The sequence below is a fragment of the Alosa sapidissima genome, chromosome 12 (assembly GCF_018492685.1).
Source record: "Alosa sapidissima isolate fAloSap1 chromosome 12, fAloSap1.pri, whole genome shotgun sequence".
In the NCBI taxonomy this organism is placed as follows: Eukaryota; Metazoa; Chordata; class Actinopteri; order Clupeiformes; family Clupeidae; genus Alosa; species Alosa sapidissima.
This window is the reverse complement of record NC_055968.1, coordinates 21,047,308-21,067,596: the sequence shown is the minus strand read 5'-3', so window position 1 is coordinate 21,067,596 and position 20,289 is coordinate 21,047,308. Positions and strand designations below refer to the sequence as shown.

Below are 20,289 nucleotides of genomic sequence, written 5' to 3'. Positions count from 1 at the left end.
TTTTAGGGCCCAGGGATCATCCTGATATTGTTGATTCATTTATGCAACTCCAAGCTCAGGTGTGTTTTTGGTTTCTTATTTCATTCACTTTGGGTTTCTCTCCTCTCTACCTCTCTGCCTCTCCTTCCTATCTCACTCCTTTCTCTCTTATTTCTCTGTCTCTCTCTCTCTCTCTCTCTCTCTCTCTCTCTCTCTCTCTCTCTCTCTCTCTCTCTCTCTCTCTCTTCACTCTCTCTCCTTTTTTTCGCCCTGTTTGACGGGTCCTGGAGACCCCCATTGTGACTGGACAATGGAATCGACAGAAGGGGAGGGGTTGATATTGAAGGACAGATGGAAGTCTCTCCTCCAATACTCAGGGTTTAAAGCGGCCAGCTCCACGTAGGGCTCTGAGCGTACCTCGCCGCAACATTGGCACGGGGCAACTGCCTGCCACGTGCTGCCTTCCGCGCCACTCTTTGATGCCCAGCACCACATGCAGGAGGGTAGGCAGAATCAGTGCCAGGCAATCTGTGAGCGCCAGAGTGACTGCCAGATAGCTGGTGAGGCTGCGCCAACCAGACGGCACACTAGATAGAAACTCAGAGTAGCGGTGGTGTAAATAGCAGGCGTGGTATGCGCCGCATACTTGGTGTCAAGTACAACTCAACATGGTTAGATGCCTAGACATAAGCAGAAGCTGGGCTGGGCTGTAAGCAGAAGGCTGGGCTGTTGTGGAAACTCCTACAGCTTTGGAGTTATTTTGCAATAATAATTATTGCTTATAATAATAACAATAAGCTGTGTTCCAGACACACTTAAGAACCTTGAGTGATGAGGGAACATAAGAGCTACAACCTGGTGGTTCTCCAAAGTTTCAAAGTGCAGTTATTAAAAGCACACACACACACCCACTGCTGTTGGCAAGCTAGGGCAATATTTTCCCTCAGTCAGAGGTGTGAATTGACAGGTTAGGATCCAGGTTGGCAGCCAGTGCACAGTTGATTACGGTAATGGCTACGGCATTTAAAATTAGATTTTAAATGCAGTCCTCATCTGATGAGGAGGTTTCAAAGGTTAAACCTCTTCATTTAGTCCCCAAAGACTGGATGCACGTTATGTACATTAGTTTTGTATGTGTCTAGGAAGGGGAAAACACTGCATCAATTCACAGATCAGTCATGGAAATTAGACATGGAGGTTATTACATAATTACTCCTAGTGCTTTATAAAAAGCAATCCGCGTGAAAGTTGTCTTACAAAAAGCAATCAGTGTAAAAGAGTAGGCGAAGCAGTGACGATTCCTTTGTTCTAATCCCTGAGCCCCCACTTCTACACGTCATTCCAGCCCTCCAAGCCCCAAATTAATTAATGACTTGATTAATTAATTAATTAATTCTTAACGAATTGGAGCCCTCTGTTTGACTTTTTAAGTTCAGCGTCCTGGGTTTCCATTACCTCTTTCTTTGATTTCTGCCTTTGGACAGCTCTAGTCTTCTTCACCTCTGCCCTTCCTCTCTCTCCTCTCATCCTCTCTCTCAGTTCCTTACTGCATTAGTTGTCTTTATCCGTACATGTTACAGATTTCTGTTGCATATTCCAACTGAGCAAAAGACATAAGTGACGGGGAGTTAAAAGATGAATCAGAAGCTGTGGGGGGTGATAAGAAGGAGGGGGAAAAAAAGTCCAAAACCATCATGCCTTTAGTTTGACCTCAGTTGTATTTCAAAGTTTGATTTCTCTCCTTGCAGTTGATTTCTTACGTACCTGATGAGTTTTTTGCATTGGATGAGTTTGTATATGTGTTTGGTTGGTTTTGGTGAAAATGTTAGCGTCAGGCTGAACAGAAAGGGGGGAGGGAAGATGTTTTACTGGAGATGGTGTTGGGGTGAGGACAGGGTGGGGTGGGGTGGGGGAGAAGGTTTCCGAGGGCTGGGGGGTTTGGAGGGTGTCTTTCCTGTTCAATGGTTTTGTCTGCTTTGTAGGCTCTCAAACGGAAACCCGATTTGTACTTGTCTGAGAATCTTGATGTGAAAGCGGTCTTCCACTGTGGTGAGTACTGCGTTCTAACAGACCAAGCGGAGAGACAATTACACACATGCACAAAGTCTTAACCTTTTTGTGTGTGTGTGTGTGTGTGAGCGTGCGTGCGTACATTACCGAGACTGAAGCTGGATTAATTTGGGATTGGCATTGCATTTGCGAAGTTAGCATGACTTGTCTCTTCTTGTTTACAGGAGTGCTGTCGCTTAAATTCCCTGAGGCTCCAACGGTCAAGTCTACTTGTCTGTTCTTTGTAAGTGAAACACATTTGCCACGCATATCTGTGAAGCAAAGATAAAGGTCATTTCTGATTGATGGGCTAAAAGTGTGTTATTACTCAGTTTGTTGTGCAGGTTAGTAAATGTTAAAATATAAAGTGTTTAAACCACTAGTGTAGAAATGCTAGTCTAATTGAATCTGATATGTGTGGTGATGTGACATGTTGGTGTTTTTGTAAGTGGCTTTGTTGTGTTGTTGTCTGTTGTCAGACGGAGCTGCTGCCTCACTGTGCAGACATCCCTCCTGTGGGTCAGGTGGTCCAGCAGGAAGGGAAGCTCCTTCTACAGGCAGTGCTGGAGGTCAGCAGCTCAGCTTTAACCTTTAACCTCTCATTCTGTCACTGAGCCCTGCAGACACTATGAACAATCCCGTCATACATACATACATACATACATACATAGAAACGGACATACTGTAACAAAGCAAAAAAAAGAAAACACACAAAACAAAATATAGTCACATGATAAAATGGAAAAAAATAAATAAGAAAGACCTGGTGGGAACGGAGCATGTAGCACTCTAGAATCTTTGGTAGGAACGGAGCATGTAGCACTCTAGAATCTTTGGTAGGAACACAATACAGGATTTTCAGATCTTATACTTTGTCTTCACTTCCGCGTTTTCTCGCCCCCGCTCTGCTGCAGGCCATTGGTGGCCAGTCGTCGCGGAGTCTGATGGACCAGTTTGCCGAGGTGCTGTTCTCCCTGAACAAGCACTGTTTCGGCCTGCTCACTGTGTGGCTGAAAGAAGCGCTGCAGTCGCCCGGCTTCCCCTCCTCACGCGTCTCCCCCGAGCAGAAGAACACCTTCAGCCAGCAGGTCCTGAGGTAGGATGGAATACGCACGCACACACACACATGCACATGGAATGCACATGGAATACACACACACATACACACAGAATAAAGGTGTCTAATTCACATGCAGAAGATGACAGTCCATTCTTAACAACTTGAATCGCAATCATAATCAAATACCTTAATTTTATATAACTTAATAGCTATTCCATAATATTACCTCAAGTTGGTTGAAATAACTCGACAGGCGACACAATGGTACATCAGTCACTATAGTCAGTAAAGTATGCAACATAAAGTTTCAAAGAAGTGACCATTATTTGTACAATTGTTTTTACTTTCCTATTCAGGGAGCGTGTGAACAAGAGAAGAGTGAAGGACATCGTGAAGGAGTTCACCCTGGTGTGTCGAGGCCTCCACGGCACAGAGTATGCTGCCGAGTACTGACTGACTGACCACTCTCCAGCTCCGGCTCCACAGTCCCGAAGCAGCCGGGTCAGGCGCTCCGGTGCCAGGACATCCAGCACTAGCGCTTCCCCAGGCCCCGTGAACTTCATGGAAATATCCCCCCAACTCTCACACAAACCCACACACCATGGCTCTACAGATGTGCTGTGCAGACGTGATGTAGTCTTTCCCCCCAGTGCAGCCTGAGATGAGGCAGAGACTAGCTGAGACTGTGCAGTCAGTCAGAGCAGGAGAGGTCATGTTTTCCTCTTTTATCCCTTCTATTTCTCTCTCTCTCGCTCTCTCTTTCTCTATATATATATATCTATCTATCTCTATCTCTTTTCTCTCTTTTTCAGTCTGTGTATGCAGTCTCTGTCCATCACTTTCTACATCTGTCATCTTTGCACCCTTCATTTATCTATCTCTACCTCTATATTCATTTCATTTCACTTTTCCATCTATCTATTTGCCCTCTTTCTTTCCTCGTCTCCACCTCTCCTGCGGCATGCACACTGTAAAATGTCATCCCTTCTTTCTACTCGTTTTTCGATCTTCCGTGGCTCCTAGGCTGTTCTCTTGTGACTTTTGCATCCGTACGAACAAAGATATAGTGTTAGGTCAACTTTTTTTTTTAGAGATAAATGAAAAGAGCTATATTATGTATGTACACATACACAAACATATATATATATATATATATATATATACAAATCTATATTATTAATACAGGGTGCGATAGTCCTGCTGCCACTGCTGCTAACAGACAGAGGGACCAATGAAGACTGAAAACTCCTGTGGCTTTATTCATTGATCATCATCTATATCTCTATATACATATAAATATCTAACAATTCCAAGCTGTCGCCCTTTTATGCCCTTATTCTGCCAAATTGTTGTGAACTTTTGTCATGTGATATAGGTTTTTTTTTAATTGTCATATTTTTTTTATATAACATTAGCAGTTGGATAATGGTAGGCCCAGTGGTAATTGAAAGAAACTGACTGGACAGGAGAAGAATGTCTGCTTACTGCTGGTCCACACAGTGAATGTGGAAGGACTTGTTTGCCCTCCCAGCTGAAGGGATGAAATGGACTCCTAAGAGAACGGTAGCCGGTCTGGTGATGAGGAGGGGAACTCACTATCACTTCCTCTCAGGACTTTTGGCATGGAACGTGGCTTTTGTGACCGGTCACCAGAAAGAAGGCCCTGGTAAACTAATGGTCAGTCAGTGGTTGTTTGGATGACCAATGGTGGGCCTACTTGGAGCTACTCTGTCAACTCCCCACTATACAGCACTGTTGTAGAGCCTTGACGATTGTGTTTTAGCCATGCTAGTTGACGCACATCTTGTGACATGTCGCGTATGTAAAAGATACACGTCTCACTTGTAGTTTGACTCTTCGGTGCACTTATTGTTTTGGGAACTACAGTTTTCCTTTTAATGGCAAAAAAGACGCAAGACACTAACAGCAATCGTAATGGCATCTCCATGATGGCGAAGTTCTCACCGGCCCTCCTCATCTAGACACGCGCGCGCGCGCACACACACACACCGCATGCCATAAGTGTTGACCACTGTTTCTTCTGACAGTCCATGCCCAGTTGGTGCCTGCAGACATGTAGCATGCGTGTTCTTTTCGGGAGGGTGTGGGTATGGGAGACACGGGAGGGTATGCAACGCTTCGGTACACTGAGGGAGTGTCGGTACTGTTTTGATGATGCGCACGGTTTGGTTATGCCACTTGCGTCAATCAGTGAGACAATTAAGAGAGATGGGGGCGGTGAGAGGTTGATCTGTACATTCATTTTTTTGTACCTTGTTTTAATTTATTAAATATATCTAATAAGACAATAACCTGTCTTGGTGTTGGTCTCTTTATGAGTGAATGGATTCTATCCTAGTGAAGGTTGGTGATGAGGCTCAGGAAGTCCAAACAAAGGGGAATATCAAAAACTGCTTTACTTTCCAGTAAAATTAATGTGGCAATATCTTATGAACTGATATCAACAGTGCCCCTATCACCTTCGGGTCCAAGGCTCACGTCCGAACCGGGTCACCCCCCACCCCTTCCACTCGCTTCCTGTTAGTCTCTCCTCTGTCCAGTTCTATAAAGGCAAAAATTCAGGCAGTTTCTTGAATGTCTTCCAACAATCATATTAACTGTTGGCCTGCCTGCAATTTTTTTCCCCTTCCTGAAATATTCAAATAATTCTCAATCATACAACTCCTCTCAACCATTCCGGCGTGTGAAGATACTTGAGTCAGACAGGCCACGTATGACAAAAAGATGAGAGACAAGTGATGAGTTAAATCAGGTCAGCCATTTCAGCTTTATAAAATGAGTGAACAAGATGAAGACAAAATGGTGGGCTTCATCATCGCTTTTTATTCAACTTTATTATTGTTCTCTGCAATCCCTTCCCCTTAGCTGAACGTCCAATTCAACTGCCAGTTTTCAAAAGTCTTTACGTGAAACAACACCGGCCTCAGCTGGACAGTCTGTTAAATTATGTGAGGTTAGCTTCTTCAGCTCCCATTGGACCTTCCACACCAGACCATGTGGAAAATGTCTCTTCTGCGACTCCAGTCACGAGTATAACATTCATAGTTATGTCTCAGTGAAACCTGAGATCCGACGGCTCGAATAGTTTGATCCAAGGCGACATATCTCTCATCTCACTCTTCTTGTCTGGGTACGTAAGTCAGAGAGAGAAGTGTGTGTGTGTGTGTGTGTGTATGTGTGAGAAAGAGAGAGAGCGCCTGGGGCATGTTCAGGATGGCACTGGAGTAACAACGCTGCCCACAGCTGTGCGCTTCTATGTGGTTGCTTCTATCTGTCTCATCCTGAACGTGCCCCAAATGAAGCACCACAACACCGGATCTCCTTCTGTGCCGAGACTCATGTGCATTCCTCAATGATGAGAAGCTCTCACATGTGCGCAAGAGCTGAAATAAGCATTCGAAAAAACTGCAAAGTACATTATAATACATATATACCATATATATGGTACCATACATATGGTTATACACTTCATCATTCCATATAAGGAGGATGGGATAATTAGGTTTCCTAATTTTAGTCGTTGATTTCATTTTCTGACTTCACGGCCACCTCCCCACTCACAGTATCATAGCTCACTAACGGCCCCAGTAAATGAGCCTACACAAATTAAATTAGTACAAATGCCATTAAAAAAGACCAAGGAGGAGGGGAGGGGCGGGGTTATCACAGTTGAATCAAAACATTTAAATCAGTTTTCCGATCAACACTGTGACTGATACGGTCACCAAAGAGATCCATTTTTATACGCCAAAGGAAAGACGTTAAGACAAGAAAAGGCGACGTCGGTCGGAGGCGCGAGCTGCAGGGTGGTCATCTCCAGCTCTGGGGGTGAGGCGCACTCACTGTTCGATGCCGTCCACTGATGGAGGAGTCCGAGCAGGTGAACAAACCCAGGGGCACACCTGAGATCCTGGAGACAGGCGGGGGGGTGGTAGGGGAGAGGGGGTGACCTGGGTAAGGGGAAGCAGTCGCTGTGGGTTACCACTGGAGTAAGGAAGTCTCACGCCACCGAGGTTAACACACCCCCTTCCCTGCCGGTTTGGAGGGTGTCCTTTCCCTTAATGGCGTGGAGCAGTGAATTGAAGACTCCTGTCTCGTTGTCAATGGCAGCCGTGTATAGTGCTGCCTACGTCTGAAGGGGATGAAGAGAATGAGAGAGAGAGAGAGAGAGAGAGAGAGAGAGAGAGAGAGAGAGAGAGAGAGAGAGAGAGAGAGAGAGGTCAGAGCTCGTCCTTCTCCATCTGCCGAAAGGCCTCCAGGTCCTCCTGCCAGTCGGCTAACAGGGCGTCCAGTAACCTCTCGGGGTCCTTGTCAGATGACTGCTCTTCCTTAGGCTCTGCTTTTGCATCTGGCTCACTGCCCACCTTGGCTGGGGGGACCACCGCCTCTTCATCGTCCTCCTCCTCCTCTGTTTTGGGTTGGTCAGGCTCCTGCACGCTGGGCTGTGATTGGTCTGGAGGCGGAGAGGAGGAAGAAGAAGAAGAAGAGGTGGAGGAAGAAGAGGAGGGGGGAAGAGAGGAAGAGGCAAACCCGGGTACACCACGGTCCTTTTCCTCAGTGGAGCAGTCTTCCTCCTGCACATCACCACCTGTGGAGAGGGAGAGAGATCAGGGAGTGTGTTCGCTCAGTTTGCAACCACACCTGTTTAACAAATAGCACTGGCGCGCGCACACGCACACACACACACACACACACACACACACACACACACACACACACACACACACACACACACACACACACACACACACACACACACACACCTTGAGAAGCACTTCTATGAAAGCAGAGGTGGAAAAATTGTCCAGACCATAGAAGCGGCACTACCACACCAATGGCCATACTCCGAACCAATGGCTGTACAACTGTCAAATTCAAACAGCTGAAGGTGAAACGCTCGAACACACCTCTGCTTTCCAGAACTCAACTTCAGACGTCCACATCTGCCGACTACATTACATGCAAGCGAATGGTCTAAGCTAAACACAATGTTAGCCCACAGCTCCTACGGACTTAGCAAAAGGATGGGTGGGTGGTGTGAGAGAAGGAGGTGAGAGAGGAGGATGAGGAGGAAGGAGAGGGAGGAGGAAGAGGAAGTTACTTACTGCCGTCCAACAGGACACCTGGGAGGGCTTTCCCTTTAAAGAGAGAGGCTGCAGATCCGCAGAGGGTAGAGCAGAAGCAGAGGATAGGAGCATGGTTACATCACCAGGGGAGAGAGGGGAGAGAACCATACGATGGAGAGAGAGAGAGAGAGAGAGAGAGACAGAGAGAGAAGACGAGAGGTGTAGCTCAAATACTCACGCCTCATGAAATCGTATAGTCTAACCCTGTAATAATACAGTAAATGCAACTAAATCAATTATGCAGGGACTTTAATACTCTACATCCTCTCTGTCGCAGTTGGAAGCCAAGACTTCATACTTCTCCATTCACACCTCTTGGCAACTACTGTAAACTTTTTCGTGTTTCATGTGTCACTTCACACAAGTAAAAAGCAGACAGTTCAAAGTCAGTTCTCTCCAGCAGGCAGAGTTAGGCTTAGGCTTTCCCCTTTGTCTTTCAGCCCTCGTCTCTGGGCAGACTCACCTCGGTCGCGGGCCTTGTCGCTGAGTAGCACCTCCACCTCGCGGTACTCCTTCAGGGCCTCCAGCAGGATGTTGCCCTCTTTGTGGAACAGGAAGAGGAGGGGCAGCGTTACGTCATCTGTGCTGCGGCCATCTCCTGCCATCTGGAAGAGGGGCGCTGTGTCGCTGCTGCTGCCCTCGTTGTCATCTGTGGGGAAACACACACACACACACACACGAAATTGAGGTCATCCCCAGAGACAGACATTTGATGACTGATGAGCCAAGGCAATTTTACACCACATTTAATCACATCCTGTCTAATAAACTCTGCTGAAGACTAAAGCCAGTCAGTTGAGCAATGCTGTTTCTCATAAATCTAGTATGGCAGCTACTCAAAAGTCTGTGACCAGCTTCTAAATCCATCAAACCGTATCTCCATTGATTTTCTATGTGCAGTTTTCAGGAGGACTGCAGTCACTCAGTCCGACATAGTCAGTCCATATTTTTTGTCCCTGTGTCCTCACCGATCACGATGCCCCCGATGGCGCCGGCTTTCTGGATGTGGCGGGCCTTCTCGGCGAACATGCACTGGCCCCGCTGCAGCAGGGCAATGCGGCCCTGGACAAGCTCAGCATTGGTCACCTCCGCACAGCCACTGTACGGCTCTGCCACCGTCACAAAGCCTCGCACCTGCAGAGAGGGCCAGACAGATAAACAACATGTTAGCTTTCTATTCTGTGTTGCAACTTTGTGTTATGTGTTTTGCTTTGGCAATGCAAATGTTCTGCCATGCCAATGTGGTAACATTCTTAACAACCAGGCAACACAGGCACCATCTTTAATCACGATCGGGGATGGAAATCACGACCAGGGACATGTTACCAGCAACAAAGTTCCAGCAGCAAATCCGAAGCTCTCTGGGGCGAGGCCCCATCTTATACAGGTTTATCTTAAACAGTTACATTGTTTCCAGGCAAACCCATTACATATAGACATAAACCCATGGCCTTCATGCTGTAGTTTCAGCAGAGACAATAGACAACTCAAACACAATACCCCATATGCATCCCTCCATCTTTCCTGCTGTTGGAGGCCACATCACATGATATTAATTATATGTCAGCACTATTCTCTGCAGAAGCATAGGCAATGCATAGAGAGCAAGTTGGATGTACAAACTCAAATACTGAAGAACACCAGTTCTTCCCAAACTTAATACATTATATGTAAACCATACATGATCACCGTTGCACTCTGTGCATGTAAAATGTGCTATAGAAATAAAACTGACTTGACTTGACTATTATTATACAAAATGTAATGTTGAACACGTGCAATGTAGGGAGAGTCTAAAATGCTATCCCACACTAACAAAATTTACTAGATTAAAAAAGTTACCAATATTAATTTGAGAACATCGGAGTTAAAAAAAAGAGTTCTAACTCAGAGAGATAATGAATCATCACAGACACATGTAGAGCTGGGCTAGTCAATCTATACTCACCCCTGTGCTGCTCTTGGAAAGGTCCGTGCCAAACTGTGCCGGACCGGCGGTCAGTACCACCCTGCCAAAGAAGGGGTGTGAGACAATCTGCACAGCGCGAGGGGGGAGCTGCTCCTTCTGCTGCTGGCTTGAGAGCTCCATCATCTCCTGCATGAAGCGCATGCCGTCCTCTGCCGCTATCGCACTCACTGCCTGCAGGGGGCCACAGAGAGGAAAATATCTCAGTGTCCAGTAGCAAGACTTTTTGTACAACAGAGCATACAAGATCCACAATAAACTTCCAAATTGGACTCACCACTGCACTGCACTTACACATTCAAATGCCAGGACTTTTCAGAACTACACAAACAGCCATGCCATTACTTTCTTACTCCAGATGCAACATTTTGCACTGTTTACAGCACGTAATGCACGACAGGAGAGCATCACTAGAACTCAAGCACCTTTTCCAACACTTGCCTACACAAAACAACTACATACCAAAATCTGGAATGAGATCCTTGGCCCTCTATCTACTTATCACACATTTCAAAAAGGCATACGAACACCTTCTCTTTGACAGCTACGCCTGTAGCCACTGACTTATTTCCATTACTGGTCTGATTGCCTTTACACACGCTCAGATCCTATCTTCCTTGCGTGTCTATGTATTGTGGTTGTAGTCTGTATTGTTTGTAGCTATTGTGTTGTCTTTTTTCCTGTTTGTTGTACTCAAACTATGTCTTGTCCTGTTTGCTTTGTTTGTTGATATGATCTGTGAAGTGTATGTAGTGTGATGTCATATTTGTCCTTTCGTGCGGCAGAACAGGAAACTGCTGTACACCAGTTTTTAGTTAGTCAACTGAGTCAGGCTTGTTTAAACTGTAACCACATTGTTACTTTTAATCCTTTCCTGTATAATAAATGAAATGAAATGACAAAACGAAACTACGATCTAAGCATTAGACTTTCAAACTTAATGCATCTTCGAACAAACTTATATAGCCCTCAGCATTAAGCAGGATTAGGGTCAGACTCCAACAAACCATTTCCGCCTTACTCTCTGTTAACACAGCAACATAATGTATGGTTTAAAAAACTGCAGGAGCTCTGATTCATTTAGGTGTTTCCAATGAGATTGTGTGTGATTGTGATTGTGCTTGTGTGTATGAGTGTGTGTGTGTGTGTGTGTGTGTGAGAGCATGCATGCGTGTCTGACCTGAGAGGCATGCTGCACCAGCTGCACGCGTCCGTCCTTCAGGTGGATGAGGCTGACGCCCATGCGGCGCAGCAGCTCCAGGTGCTCGGGGTTGTTGGCCATGAAGTCCTGAGCCCTGAGGGGCAGACGGCCCATGCCAGGCTCCCTACACACACACACACACACACACACACACACACACACACACACACACACACACAGGGAGGAAGAGGAGAGGAACGAGGGAAGGAAGAACAGAGAAGGGCTTTAAGAATAGAGCATCATGGACAGCAGTGAGAGCATATATAGTGTGTGCCACCACAGCCACCAGAGAAAATAAAAACTAACAAATACCTCTTACTTTCCAAACACCCAATGCTCAACGACCAGAGAAACTCACAGAGGGATTCTGCTCAAGGATTTTAACCATGGGCCAAGAGTAACAAAGTTCAAACTACATTCACTCCTTTATTTAAAGCCTTTTGGCTCTGTCTCTCCCACCATCACTCCCTCAATCACTTCCTCACTCCCTGGCTCACCGAATTGGGCTTGGGCGTGGACAACTCTTGTCCACAGCGATTTTGATTGGGTCCCTGAGATTCCGTGGATAGGCAGGATCGGGAAAGAGGAGACGTGTATTGGGGCAGGTCCAGTCAAAATTTGAGTCATCCAACTCCTCAACGCCCTGAAAGACAAACACACACACACACACACACACACACACCGAATCTGTAAGGTCCGGGGGCAGCAGGATGAGGATTGTGTGCACATGAAAAGAAAAATGTTTTCTTTCTTCTGTGCTGAGAATGAGAGTGAGGAATGAGAGCATGAAGAACAAGGAGACTAAGGCAAAGAGGCTGCCGCAGTACCGTGGAGTTGGAAGCAGAGGGCGACTGTGAGCGCGGCGCGGTGGACAGTGACAGCGGCAGCAGGTGAGCCTCTGTGGTGAAGATGTAGTCCTCCACGTCGAAGGGCAGGTCATCGGATTCCGCAAACAGCAGGAAGAGGTATTTGAACATCTCGGCCAAGAAGAAGGAGTCCATACTGAGAAGAGAGAGAGAGAGAGAGAGAGAGAGAGAGAGAGAGAGAGAGAGAGAGAGGGGCCATCAAACACTCAGTCTCAAAAGGCACTTATATGACACACTCACACTATAGCGACTACACAGCACAGAGATGCACACAGAATCTAAACTATGAATAAAGTCAAGTGAATTGAGGGATTAAGGGAACTCTAAACTTAATATGTAATTCATTTCAGCTTCCACAATGTGATTTCAGCCTAAACTGTGACGGCAGATAACGCTGTGATAAAGAAAGAATGGAAGACTCCCAATGTGATTGGGACACGTTACACTGCATCTTAACTGCATGCGATGCGAGTGAGCGTTAGCTACAAAATCAGTTTGGTTACATTGTTTTCAGTTGCATTGCAACACGGTGCTGTGCAGCGCAACATTTTGAGTAGAACTTTTTCTTTCTGTTATTCGTGTTGATCTGCTATTTAGTACAAGAAATATGATGCAATAGATGGGCATATTTAACAGATTCAGCATGGATCGAGAGCATTCAATGCTACACGACAGTTGCTCGCTCAGATGCTATCAGAGTACACTGTTATCTGTTATGCCTACACATGGTGGTGTGATGACCAAACCTCTTTGGTTGTGTAAAGAAGTAAAGAGTGTGTGTGTCTGTGTCTCACCGGTCCTCGTGGCTGCCAGTGCGGACGTCCTTCATGGCAGCGAAGCCACAGGGGACACGGGCGAAGCGGTTCAGGTTCTCCAGAACCGTGCGGCCCACCTCCAGATAGTATGGGTCTCCTGTGGCCTGGTGGGACAGTGGGTTTAGGGTAGGCTTATAGACTCTACCAAATGCTGTACATGGAAACTTGCACCATTTGAAATATTAAACTCAGAAAAATGTAAATCTCACACATATATAGAGAGCAGAGAGCCCTTGACCTCAATAATTCAGGTTTATGAAAAGGCTCATAAGGTTATTATATAACTGCTGTAATGTCTTGCTGATGTGTAATGCTCACCTTATAGAGGAAGTAGGTGCTCTCTGCAAACTCTGGCCGCAAGGGATGCTGGGCCCAATGCACCCTGAAGTCTGTGGTGAAGGCCTGCAGACAAACATAAATGTTACCAGAAAATGTTACCAGTCACAGAAAACAAAAAAGAGTATTTCATTGTGCACTGAACTCAACATGTAATCAGCTGGATTCATATTTCTTTTTTTTTTTTTGGATTCATATTTCTGAGGAAGGGATATGCTTGAGCAACATGGGGGAGGACAGGAGGATTAAGAACAGACTTGCCTCTGGCAGAAAATTGTGCTTCTTTGTAACCTGATAAAGCATCTCGTGCGTCTCGATGGCAGGCCGGATGTCTCCCTTCAACACCTGAAGAATGAATAATGGAGGAAATGTGGGGGGGAAAAAAACAATATTAAGGGGCCGTTTATACGAGGATGATTGCGAAGGAAGACGACAAAATATTTTATCATAAGTGCCTTTCGTTTACACGGCGACCCCGCCATCTTGGGGTTGAAGACGCAAAAATCTGAAGAGTTTTGAAGACGACCCGGGTTGCGTCTCCGTCTAAATGGCTAAACCAAAGATCCTTGATTACCTCTCTGGCTAAACTGTCAAATTAGAATGTCTGCGCGTGACGTGCCGGGGTTCTATCACACCACCACCCAGCGGTCTGGAATGCATAACCAATCGAATATCACATACTCTTGCGTCTTCATATAAACAAAGATTTCCCCCTGAGAACGCTCGTCTAAACGTGAATAAAAAAATGAAGACGAGACGCCACTTCTACGTCTTCTCTTTTCATCGTCACCGTATAAACGTAGCCTAAACCTCACCTCCTACACAACACCTGCTTTCAACATGTTCAGACATGCAACGGCCCCAAGAGGATGCATCCGTTTGCAACAGCCTTCAGAGGATGCATCCTTTTGCAACATCCTTCAGGGGAAGCATCCTTTTGCAAAGCCCCCTGGAGAATGCATCCTTTTGCAAAGGCCCCCAGAGGGTGCGTCCTTTTGCAATGGTCCCCAGAGGATGCGTCTTTACCTGCAAACCGGGGAAGAAGGCGAGCAGGGAGTCCATCCAGGTGCGTGCTGGGAGCAGGGGCTTGTGGATGTGCACGTCCAGCAGGAGGGGCGGCTGGCTGATGTACTTCATTATGGAAGCGTAGTGCTGGAACACAACACAGAGGCATCAGTGGGAGGGGGAATTAGCGGAATTATCCATTTTACCGTGAAATGAGCTGATCCGAGAGAGAGAGAGAGAGAGAGAGAGAGAGAGAGAGAGAGAGAGAGAGAGAGAGAGAGAGAAAGTGAGAGAAAGAGAGAGAGAAAGAGAGAGAGAGAGAGAGACCGTGAGTAAGTGAGTGAGTGAGTGAGTGAGTGAGTAACCATGAACACCGCTGCAATGAGATCAATTGCAGTACAAAGGCAAAAAACACCAAACACCATTTTTAACAACTCTGTGACCTTTACAGAGAGATCTGCTGCAGTCTGTAGACTAGAGCCTTTGTTGTGAGGATGCCAAAGCTGGAAGCTATTCCCTCTTCACAGCCTAGCTGCAGGGATGGGGGATGGGGATGGACTCACTATGTTAAAGCGCTGCAGAAAGAGGTCATCTCCCAGGAGAATGTAGGCCTTCAGCAGGTACTCATAGTATGAGTCAATCCCCGCTCCTACGCCACTATCTGCTCAACAACACACACACACATTAAAATTATACAAGCTTCACTGAGAAATGTACATCAGAGTTTATGACCTGCTGTGTTCGTCGTACCTCGCCGCACCCACTCCCCTGAGTGGATGTTGATGGTGGTCCCCACTAAGTTGCTGTTTCTCTGCCTCTTCTCCCACAGGAAGTCCAGAGCCCTTCTGGCATGGTCCTGCACAGCAGCAACACAAACACGTTTTTAACCAACAGCTACTTCTGCATTTCACACTCATTTTCACCGCACCATTTTTCTGTAACACAACAGTTCACATTTTTCTGCGTCTGCAGTGAATGTCCAAAGAACAGTTGACAGTCCAGCGACAAACCACAAGTTCTCATTTCTCTCTGTCTGAGGGGAAATGATACTTGTTTTTGTCTCGCTACCTCAAATATGGGGTCCCCGGTGAATCGGCTGAGGGCAGCGAACTCCAGGATGATGGTACCAGCGCACGCCGTGCATGTGTCTGTTTCCGTCCCAGTGCGAGTCTCCGGACCTCGAACGCCATGCTTCAGGTTCACCTAGGAGTGCAATATGGACACTGCATTTTTCCTCATCTTAATAGGGGTTTTACATTGTCCTAATATAAATGTTTTACAATAACTATAGCGGAATCTAAAAATAAACAAGTGCATCTAATTGTATGATGAAACGACAGAGTAAACATATGCATGTATCCTGCTTTGGGAGTTATGAGGAAGCTCTGCAGCAGGTGCTGCCATCATGCAGCCCAAGGGAATTCAGTAGCTGTAGCCATTTGGCTTCAGGCCATCTTAGCTTAACTCAACTGAACCATTTGCTAACAGTACAACCGCAACAAACAGAGCAGACAGACAGATAGATATGGACAGACAGAAAGAGAGAGGGGGAGAGAGGGAGAAATGTGAGTATGTCTAATAGCATTTCGATAAAGATAAGATAATCTCTTATTTAATCACTCACGGGGAAATTCATTTGCTACTTGCTGTTTTTAGGAAAGGCAAATACTTCATTACAAAATTCCTGTAACCAAAGCTACTTCAGTTAGACACCTGGAATGGTTATCCAACAGTCCTGAAGGAGGAGTTCCCACACATGTTGACCAATTGTTGGCTGCTTTTCCTTCACTCATGTTAACTGAAAAGCATTCCTGATGACTATTGTTATGACGCTAGCAATGATGGTGCCCGATAGTGTGCCAAGCTGTCATTAAGGTAAACTGAGGCTACTTTGAAAATCTGTGTGTGTGTGTGTGTGTGTGTGTGTATTTACCCTGGGGTAAGGCAGCCCACTGCTCGTGTTGAACGCAGGCAGGAGCCTGAGCCCCAGGTCCTTAGCCATGTGTAGGAGCTCATCGCGGTACCACAGCATGTGACGACCCCCTTCCCTCAGCATCACAGCCATGGAGTGGCCCCCTAACAGCCCCCTGAAGATGCACATGGACCAACACCAACCAGTCATTCACACATACCAACAACACAAACTCAACTGGAGCTATTGGATTCAGAAGTGGGCCTATTTATCATTTTAGCTCAATACAGCACCACAAAAGTTAAATAATTAGAAGCATAATAGGGTTGTACCTGACAACACTGGAGAGATGCTATCAATATGTTACATTTATGCATAAATGTATTCCTATGAAAATGAATATGTATGTACATTTCAACTGAATGTCAACAGAAACATTTAAGGAAAGGAAAAAAACATGGTTGGTTATTGAGATATCTTTAATCCAAAACCAACCAAAAGTTTGTAAGTATTCTACACACTCAAAATGCTCATAATTCCAAAACTCACCCCAGCACCCTGATGTTGGTCTCAAAGACAGACACCACAATGTCATTGTCCAGTCGCACATCAGACAGGACTCTTCTCACAGCTGCTTCAAATTCCTCAGTTTTGTTCAAAAGCTGTCGAGAATAACCAGATGCTGCACTCAGGCCACTTGTTGTGCTAAATACAGACCCGGATGGGCCCGCCCTTAAAGTAAATAGGCAAACAGTGTGCTGTGTGTGGACTATCTTAATCTAGGGCAAAGCTGTTAAAGTTTAATTGAAGAGAATCAGCTTGCGGGGCAACCAATGGGGCCATCACTCACCACCAGAGTATCCAGTGTGTCAATGAGCGTGAGGGAGAACCTAGGAAAGAACAAGCCAGATACAGTTAGCCACCAGTTCAATTTTTGTCATTTATTTTTTGTATTTAAGCTATTTATATTACTATCTATTTGATTACTGATTACTATTTAATTATCAGTTTTACTGATATGTCCGACAATACACATTGGACAGACTACACTCTTGCACCTATAACTACATCTGAATCCTCTTTCTCTCTCACTCTTCCTCCCCACTTAGTGGAACTCCTCACTCTCTCGCATCCTGTGCAAATTCCTGCCACCTGAGTTCCTTACTTCCCCAGTGCATCGTCCACATCTCCTCTGCTGGGCTCCAGCCCACGCACCCTCCCCCTGCACGTCAGCGGCATCAGCTCATCGGCTGGGTACGCATGGTCCTGGAGAACCAGGACAAACAAACACACACACACACACACAGGGAGAGAGGCCCAATGAAAATAGCAGTGAAATACACCATTTTCCCTGATCTGATCTGATCAGAGAGAGAGAGAGAAATACAAAATACAAATGAAAACACATTTTTTTTTTAAAAGTCTAGTCTATGTAGGCTGAAGGCATTCTTGTATTTCAACTGTCTCTTTACAGAGGGTGGTGATCTTATTTGTAATTTAATTTACTGTGTCAATATTTGTTCACAACCTTTGAAAACCATCTCCAACACAGGGAGAACAAAGCATCTGAGGATGGATTAAGCAAACAGACTAATTCTAAAAAACACTAGAAACATCACCTCAAATTTGGAACTCTTTTGGTTTGAGGGTGAGCAAACCCATGGCCTGCACATGATCTACTGTGCTTGATCACAATAACAACAGTGCCACTATTTCAGCAAATCAAGGAGCCAAATCTCATTCCTGAAAGAGATTAACCAAGAGGAAAGGGCCGAATTTGAACATACCATGTAACTGCGATAAGCGTGGTCAAACATCTCAACCACCTGATCCCTGGGAGAGAAAAGGAGGGGGGGGGGGGTGGAGGGAGGAGAAAATGTCAAACTAACAGTACACATGTTGGTTCTAGCTTCTCTAGAACCAACATTCATTATACTGCCCATACAACATTTGAACATGAGCTCTATCTCACCTTAATTTATGCCTCTCGTCCCGAGACATGCAGTGGACTGGCCTTAGGAAGGCCAGTAGCAGCAGTGGCAGCCATGAAATCTTCATGGATGCAGAGCAGGATTGCCCCAGAGTCCACATGGTTACAGTAACCAAACGTATCAAGGCAGACTGCAGCCTTCCATCCTGCTAGTGAATGCACCAACTCTCACTGAGGCAAAGCTACACTAAGAGTATTCAGCAATTTCAGCATATATGCCTCCACTGCATCACCATCCTCCATATGTGGTCCATCCTGAAGAAACCAAAACTCCCAGATCCAGCAACAGAACTAACCTCTCAGCAATTGCTTGGGCATTCTGAGTGTTCCCAATGTGTAAAACTGTGACAGACAACGTCTTTTATCCCTCTACCAATCTAGAAACTGATCGACCGAATCAGCTTGGAGATAAACACAATAGGCAAGTGCCTCGTCAGCCCAAGTGCCTGACGCTCTTAAGGAACTAGAAATTACCTCACAGGTTTCCTTGTCACACCCAGTCACTGACAGTTTGCTAGAAGCAGCAGCCTATCTTTTGTAAACATGACACGTTGGCAGAAAAACGTTACACGCTACCAAAATCACCTTGTCTGATAATCTAACAAGGGTTGTAATAAGATGAAAACACTGCTTTCACAAAATAGTTGCTAATTTAGTATCGTAAAATGCCGCTATTGTTCCTTTTGACTTGTGTGTCCAGTTCAACAGAGCAGCATGTCAACGTGAACATTACCTGACGTTTGTCTCAATACAAAACCACGCAATATGACAATGGCACGAACAAGTTAGGATAGTCGAGCAAAATCTTGTAATCTAGTTATCTAATTAGGTAAACAGCGAAGGTTTTCCCACAACATTCCTGGCATTAGCTAATGACAACTACAAGCCAGTTAGCCATTTAGACACCACAAACATATAAGATAGGTAGCGTGCTAGCTCCAGGCTAACACTGTTTGGCCATTAACCTTTAGCTACCGAGCTAGCTTGCCCATTTTTGTATCCAAAACCGATAACAGAGGTGGGTTTCTGTCCTTTCTGCTGAACGACGACTTTTCAGTGTTGTCAGGTCTACAGTCCAGACGATCCTTCAGTTTCTCCAACTTATGTTTATCGTGTTATTTCCTCCTTTCGGTGACAGCTTCTCTCTACCAGCTGTTTGAAGCACAGCAACGTTCCTCTCCCTTTAACGTTATCGAAACGAGCTCCGAAACATATGGATGAAAACTAGACTACAAGGCATCATATGGCTTTGTTCGAACGAAATGTTCTGTTTTTTATTAGGCATCCGTAGCTGCTGGTCAGTTAACTAAACCATGAGCCCCTCACATTAGCCCAGCGGCATACTCAACATAGCTGATAGAACACCGGACGCTGTCCGACAGAGTATGTATACGTCAACATCCGCATCCGGGCACCCACCTGTCATTCATGAATGCGGTAGACCAACCGACCAATCATTTCACTCGTCTGTCTGATCAGGAAACCTGGATATGATTCAGTGGTTAGTCTTTGTAAAATAATTTGTCAAATCAATTTACACCATTGTAACAAGGTATCCAAAGCACCGAAATAGTATATTTGCCTGGTGGTAGCCAGGTGGTAGACAGACAGTTTTGGACATGTCATCAAAGGACTGACAGGGAGAAGAACCAATGTCAAAAATATACCAGAGAATGGAGAACTGCCACTCTCGGAAAACGTCCGGTTTCTGAACTGGTTGCAGTTCCTTCTGTGGTTCCACATGAGGGCGCTCGTCCACGAGTGCAGAATGCATGGAGGTCTATGGAGCTGTACCCCTCAAAATCCACTTTTCTCGGGATATATTTTTTTTTCAAGTAATTTGAATATTGTATTCGAAAGGGGAGGCATGGAAAATACACTTGGTTGAGTATTATATTTAGTATTATAATTATATTGTCACATTGTTCTAAAAAGCCTTTCAAACGTGTCAATGACGTCACTC

The 20,289-nt window shown here is 45.6% G+C and overlaps 2 protein-coding genes across 8 annotated transcripts in view; one reads left to right on the top strand and one right to left on the bottom strand.

The window, feature by feature from the left end:
• Positions 1–5,400, top strand: part of ipo13b (importin 13b) — a 40,741-nt gene extending 35,341 nt beyond the window's left edge. For 2 of the 3 annotated variants that reach the window (XM_042111593.1, XM_042111592.1), the window contains 6 exons: positions 7–59; positions 1,962–2,028; positions 2,214–2,272; positions 2,508–2,597; positions 2,943–3,124; positions 3,445–5,400. In XM_042111593.1, coding sequence (XP_041967527.1) covers positions 7–59; positions 1,962–2,028; positions 2,214–2,272; positions 2,508–2,597; positions 2,943–3,124; positions 3,445–3,541 — 548 coding nt within the window. In that variant the 3' untranslated portion in view covers positions 3,542–5,400. Of the gene's footprint in view, positions 1–6; positions 60–1,961; positions 2,029–2,213; positions 2,273–2,507; positions 2,598–2,942; positions 3,125–3,444 lie in introns of those variants that run through there. The other variant, XR_006035302.1, reaches the window with a different exon arrangement.
• A 448-nt stretch (positions 5,401–5,848) lies between these two features.
• Positions 5,849–19,722, bottom strand: edem3 (ER degradation enhancer, mannosidase alpha-like 3). Of its 5 annotated transcripts, none has more exons than XM_042112055.1 (22): positions 18,309–19,722; positions 18,124–18,169; positions 17,502–17,602; positions 17,187–17,226; positions 16,886–16,998; positions 16,358–16,511; positions 15,493–15,627; positions 15,175–15,280; positions 14,988–15,085; positions 14,446–14,571; positions 13,681–13,764; positions 13,402–13,485; positions 13,063–13,187; positions 12,230–12,404; positions 11,900–12,045; positions 11,382–11,526; positions 10,184–10,375; positions 9,204–9,369; positions 8,699–8,884; positions 8,215–8,262; positions 7,474–7,697; positions 5,849–7,241 (listed from the first exon to the last, which is right to left on the bottom strand). In XM_042112055.1, the coding sequence occupies exons 1-22, from the start codon at positions 18,425–18,427 to the stop codon at positions 7,236–7,238; spliced, it is 2,619 nt and encodes an 872-aa protein (XP_041967989.1). In that variant the 5' UTR covers positions 18,428–19,722; the 3' UTR covers positions 5,849–7,235. The 5 variants fall into 5 exon arrangements, with proteins under 5 accessions (XP_041967989.1, XP_041967986.1, XP_041967985.1 ...); XM_042112052.1 differs by having other exon boundaries at positions 5,849–7,260; positions 7,313–7,697; positions 18,309–19,721; XM_042112051.1 differs by having other exon boundaries at positions 5,849–7,697; positions 18,309–19,721.
• Between the last annotated feature and the right edge of the window lie 567 nt (positions 19,723–20,289).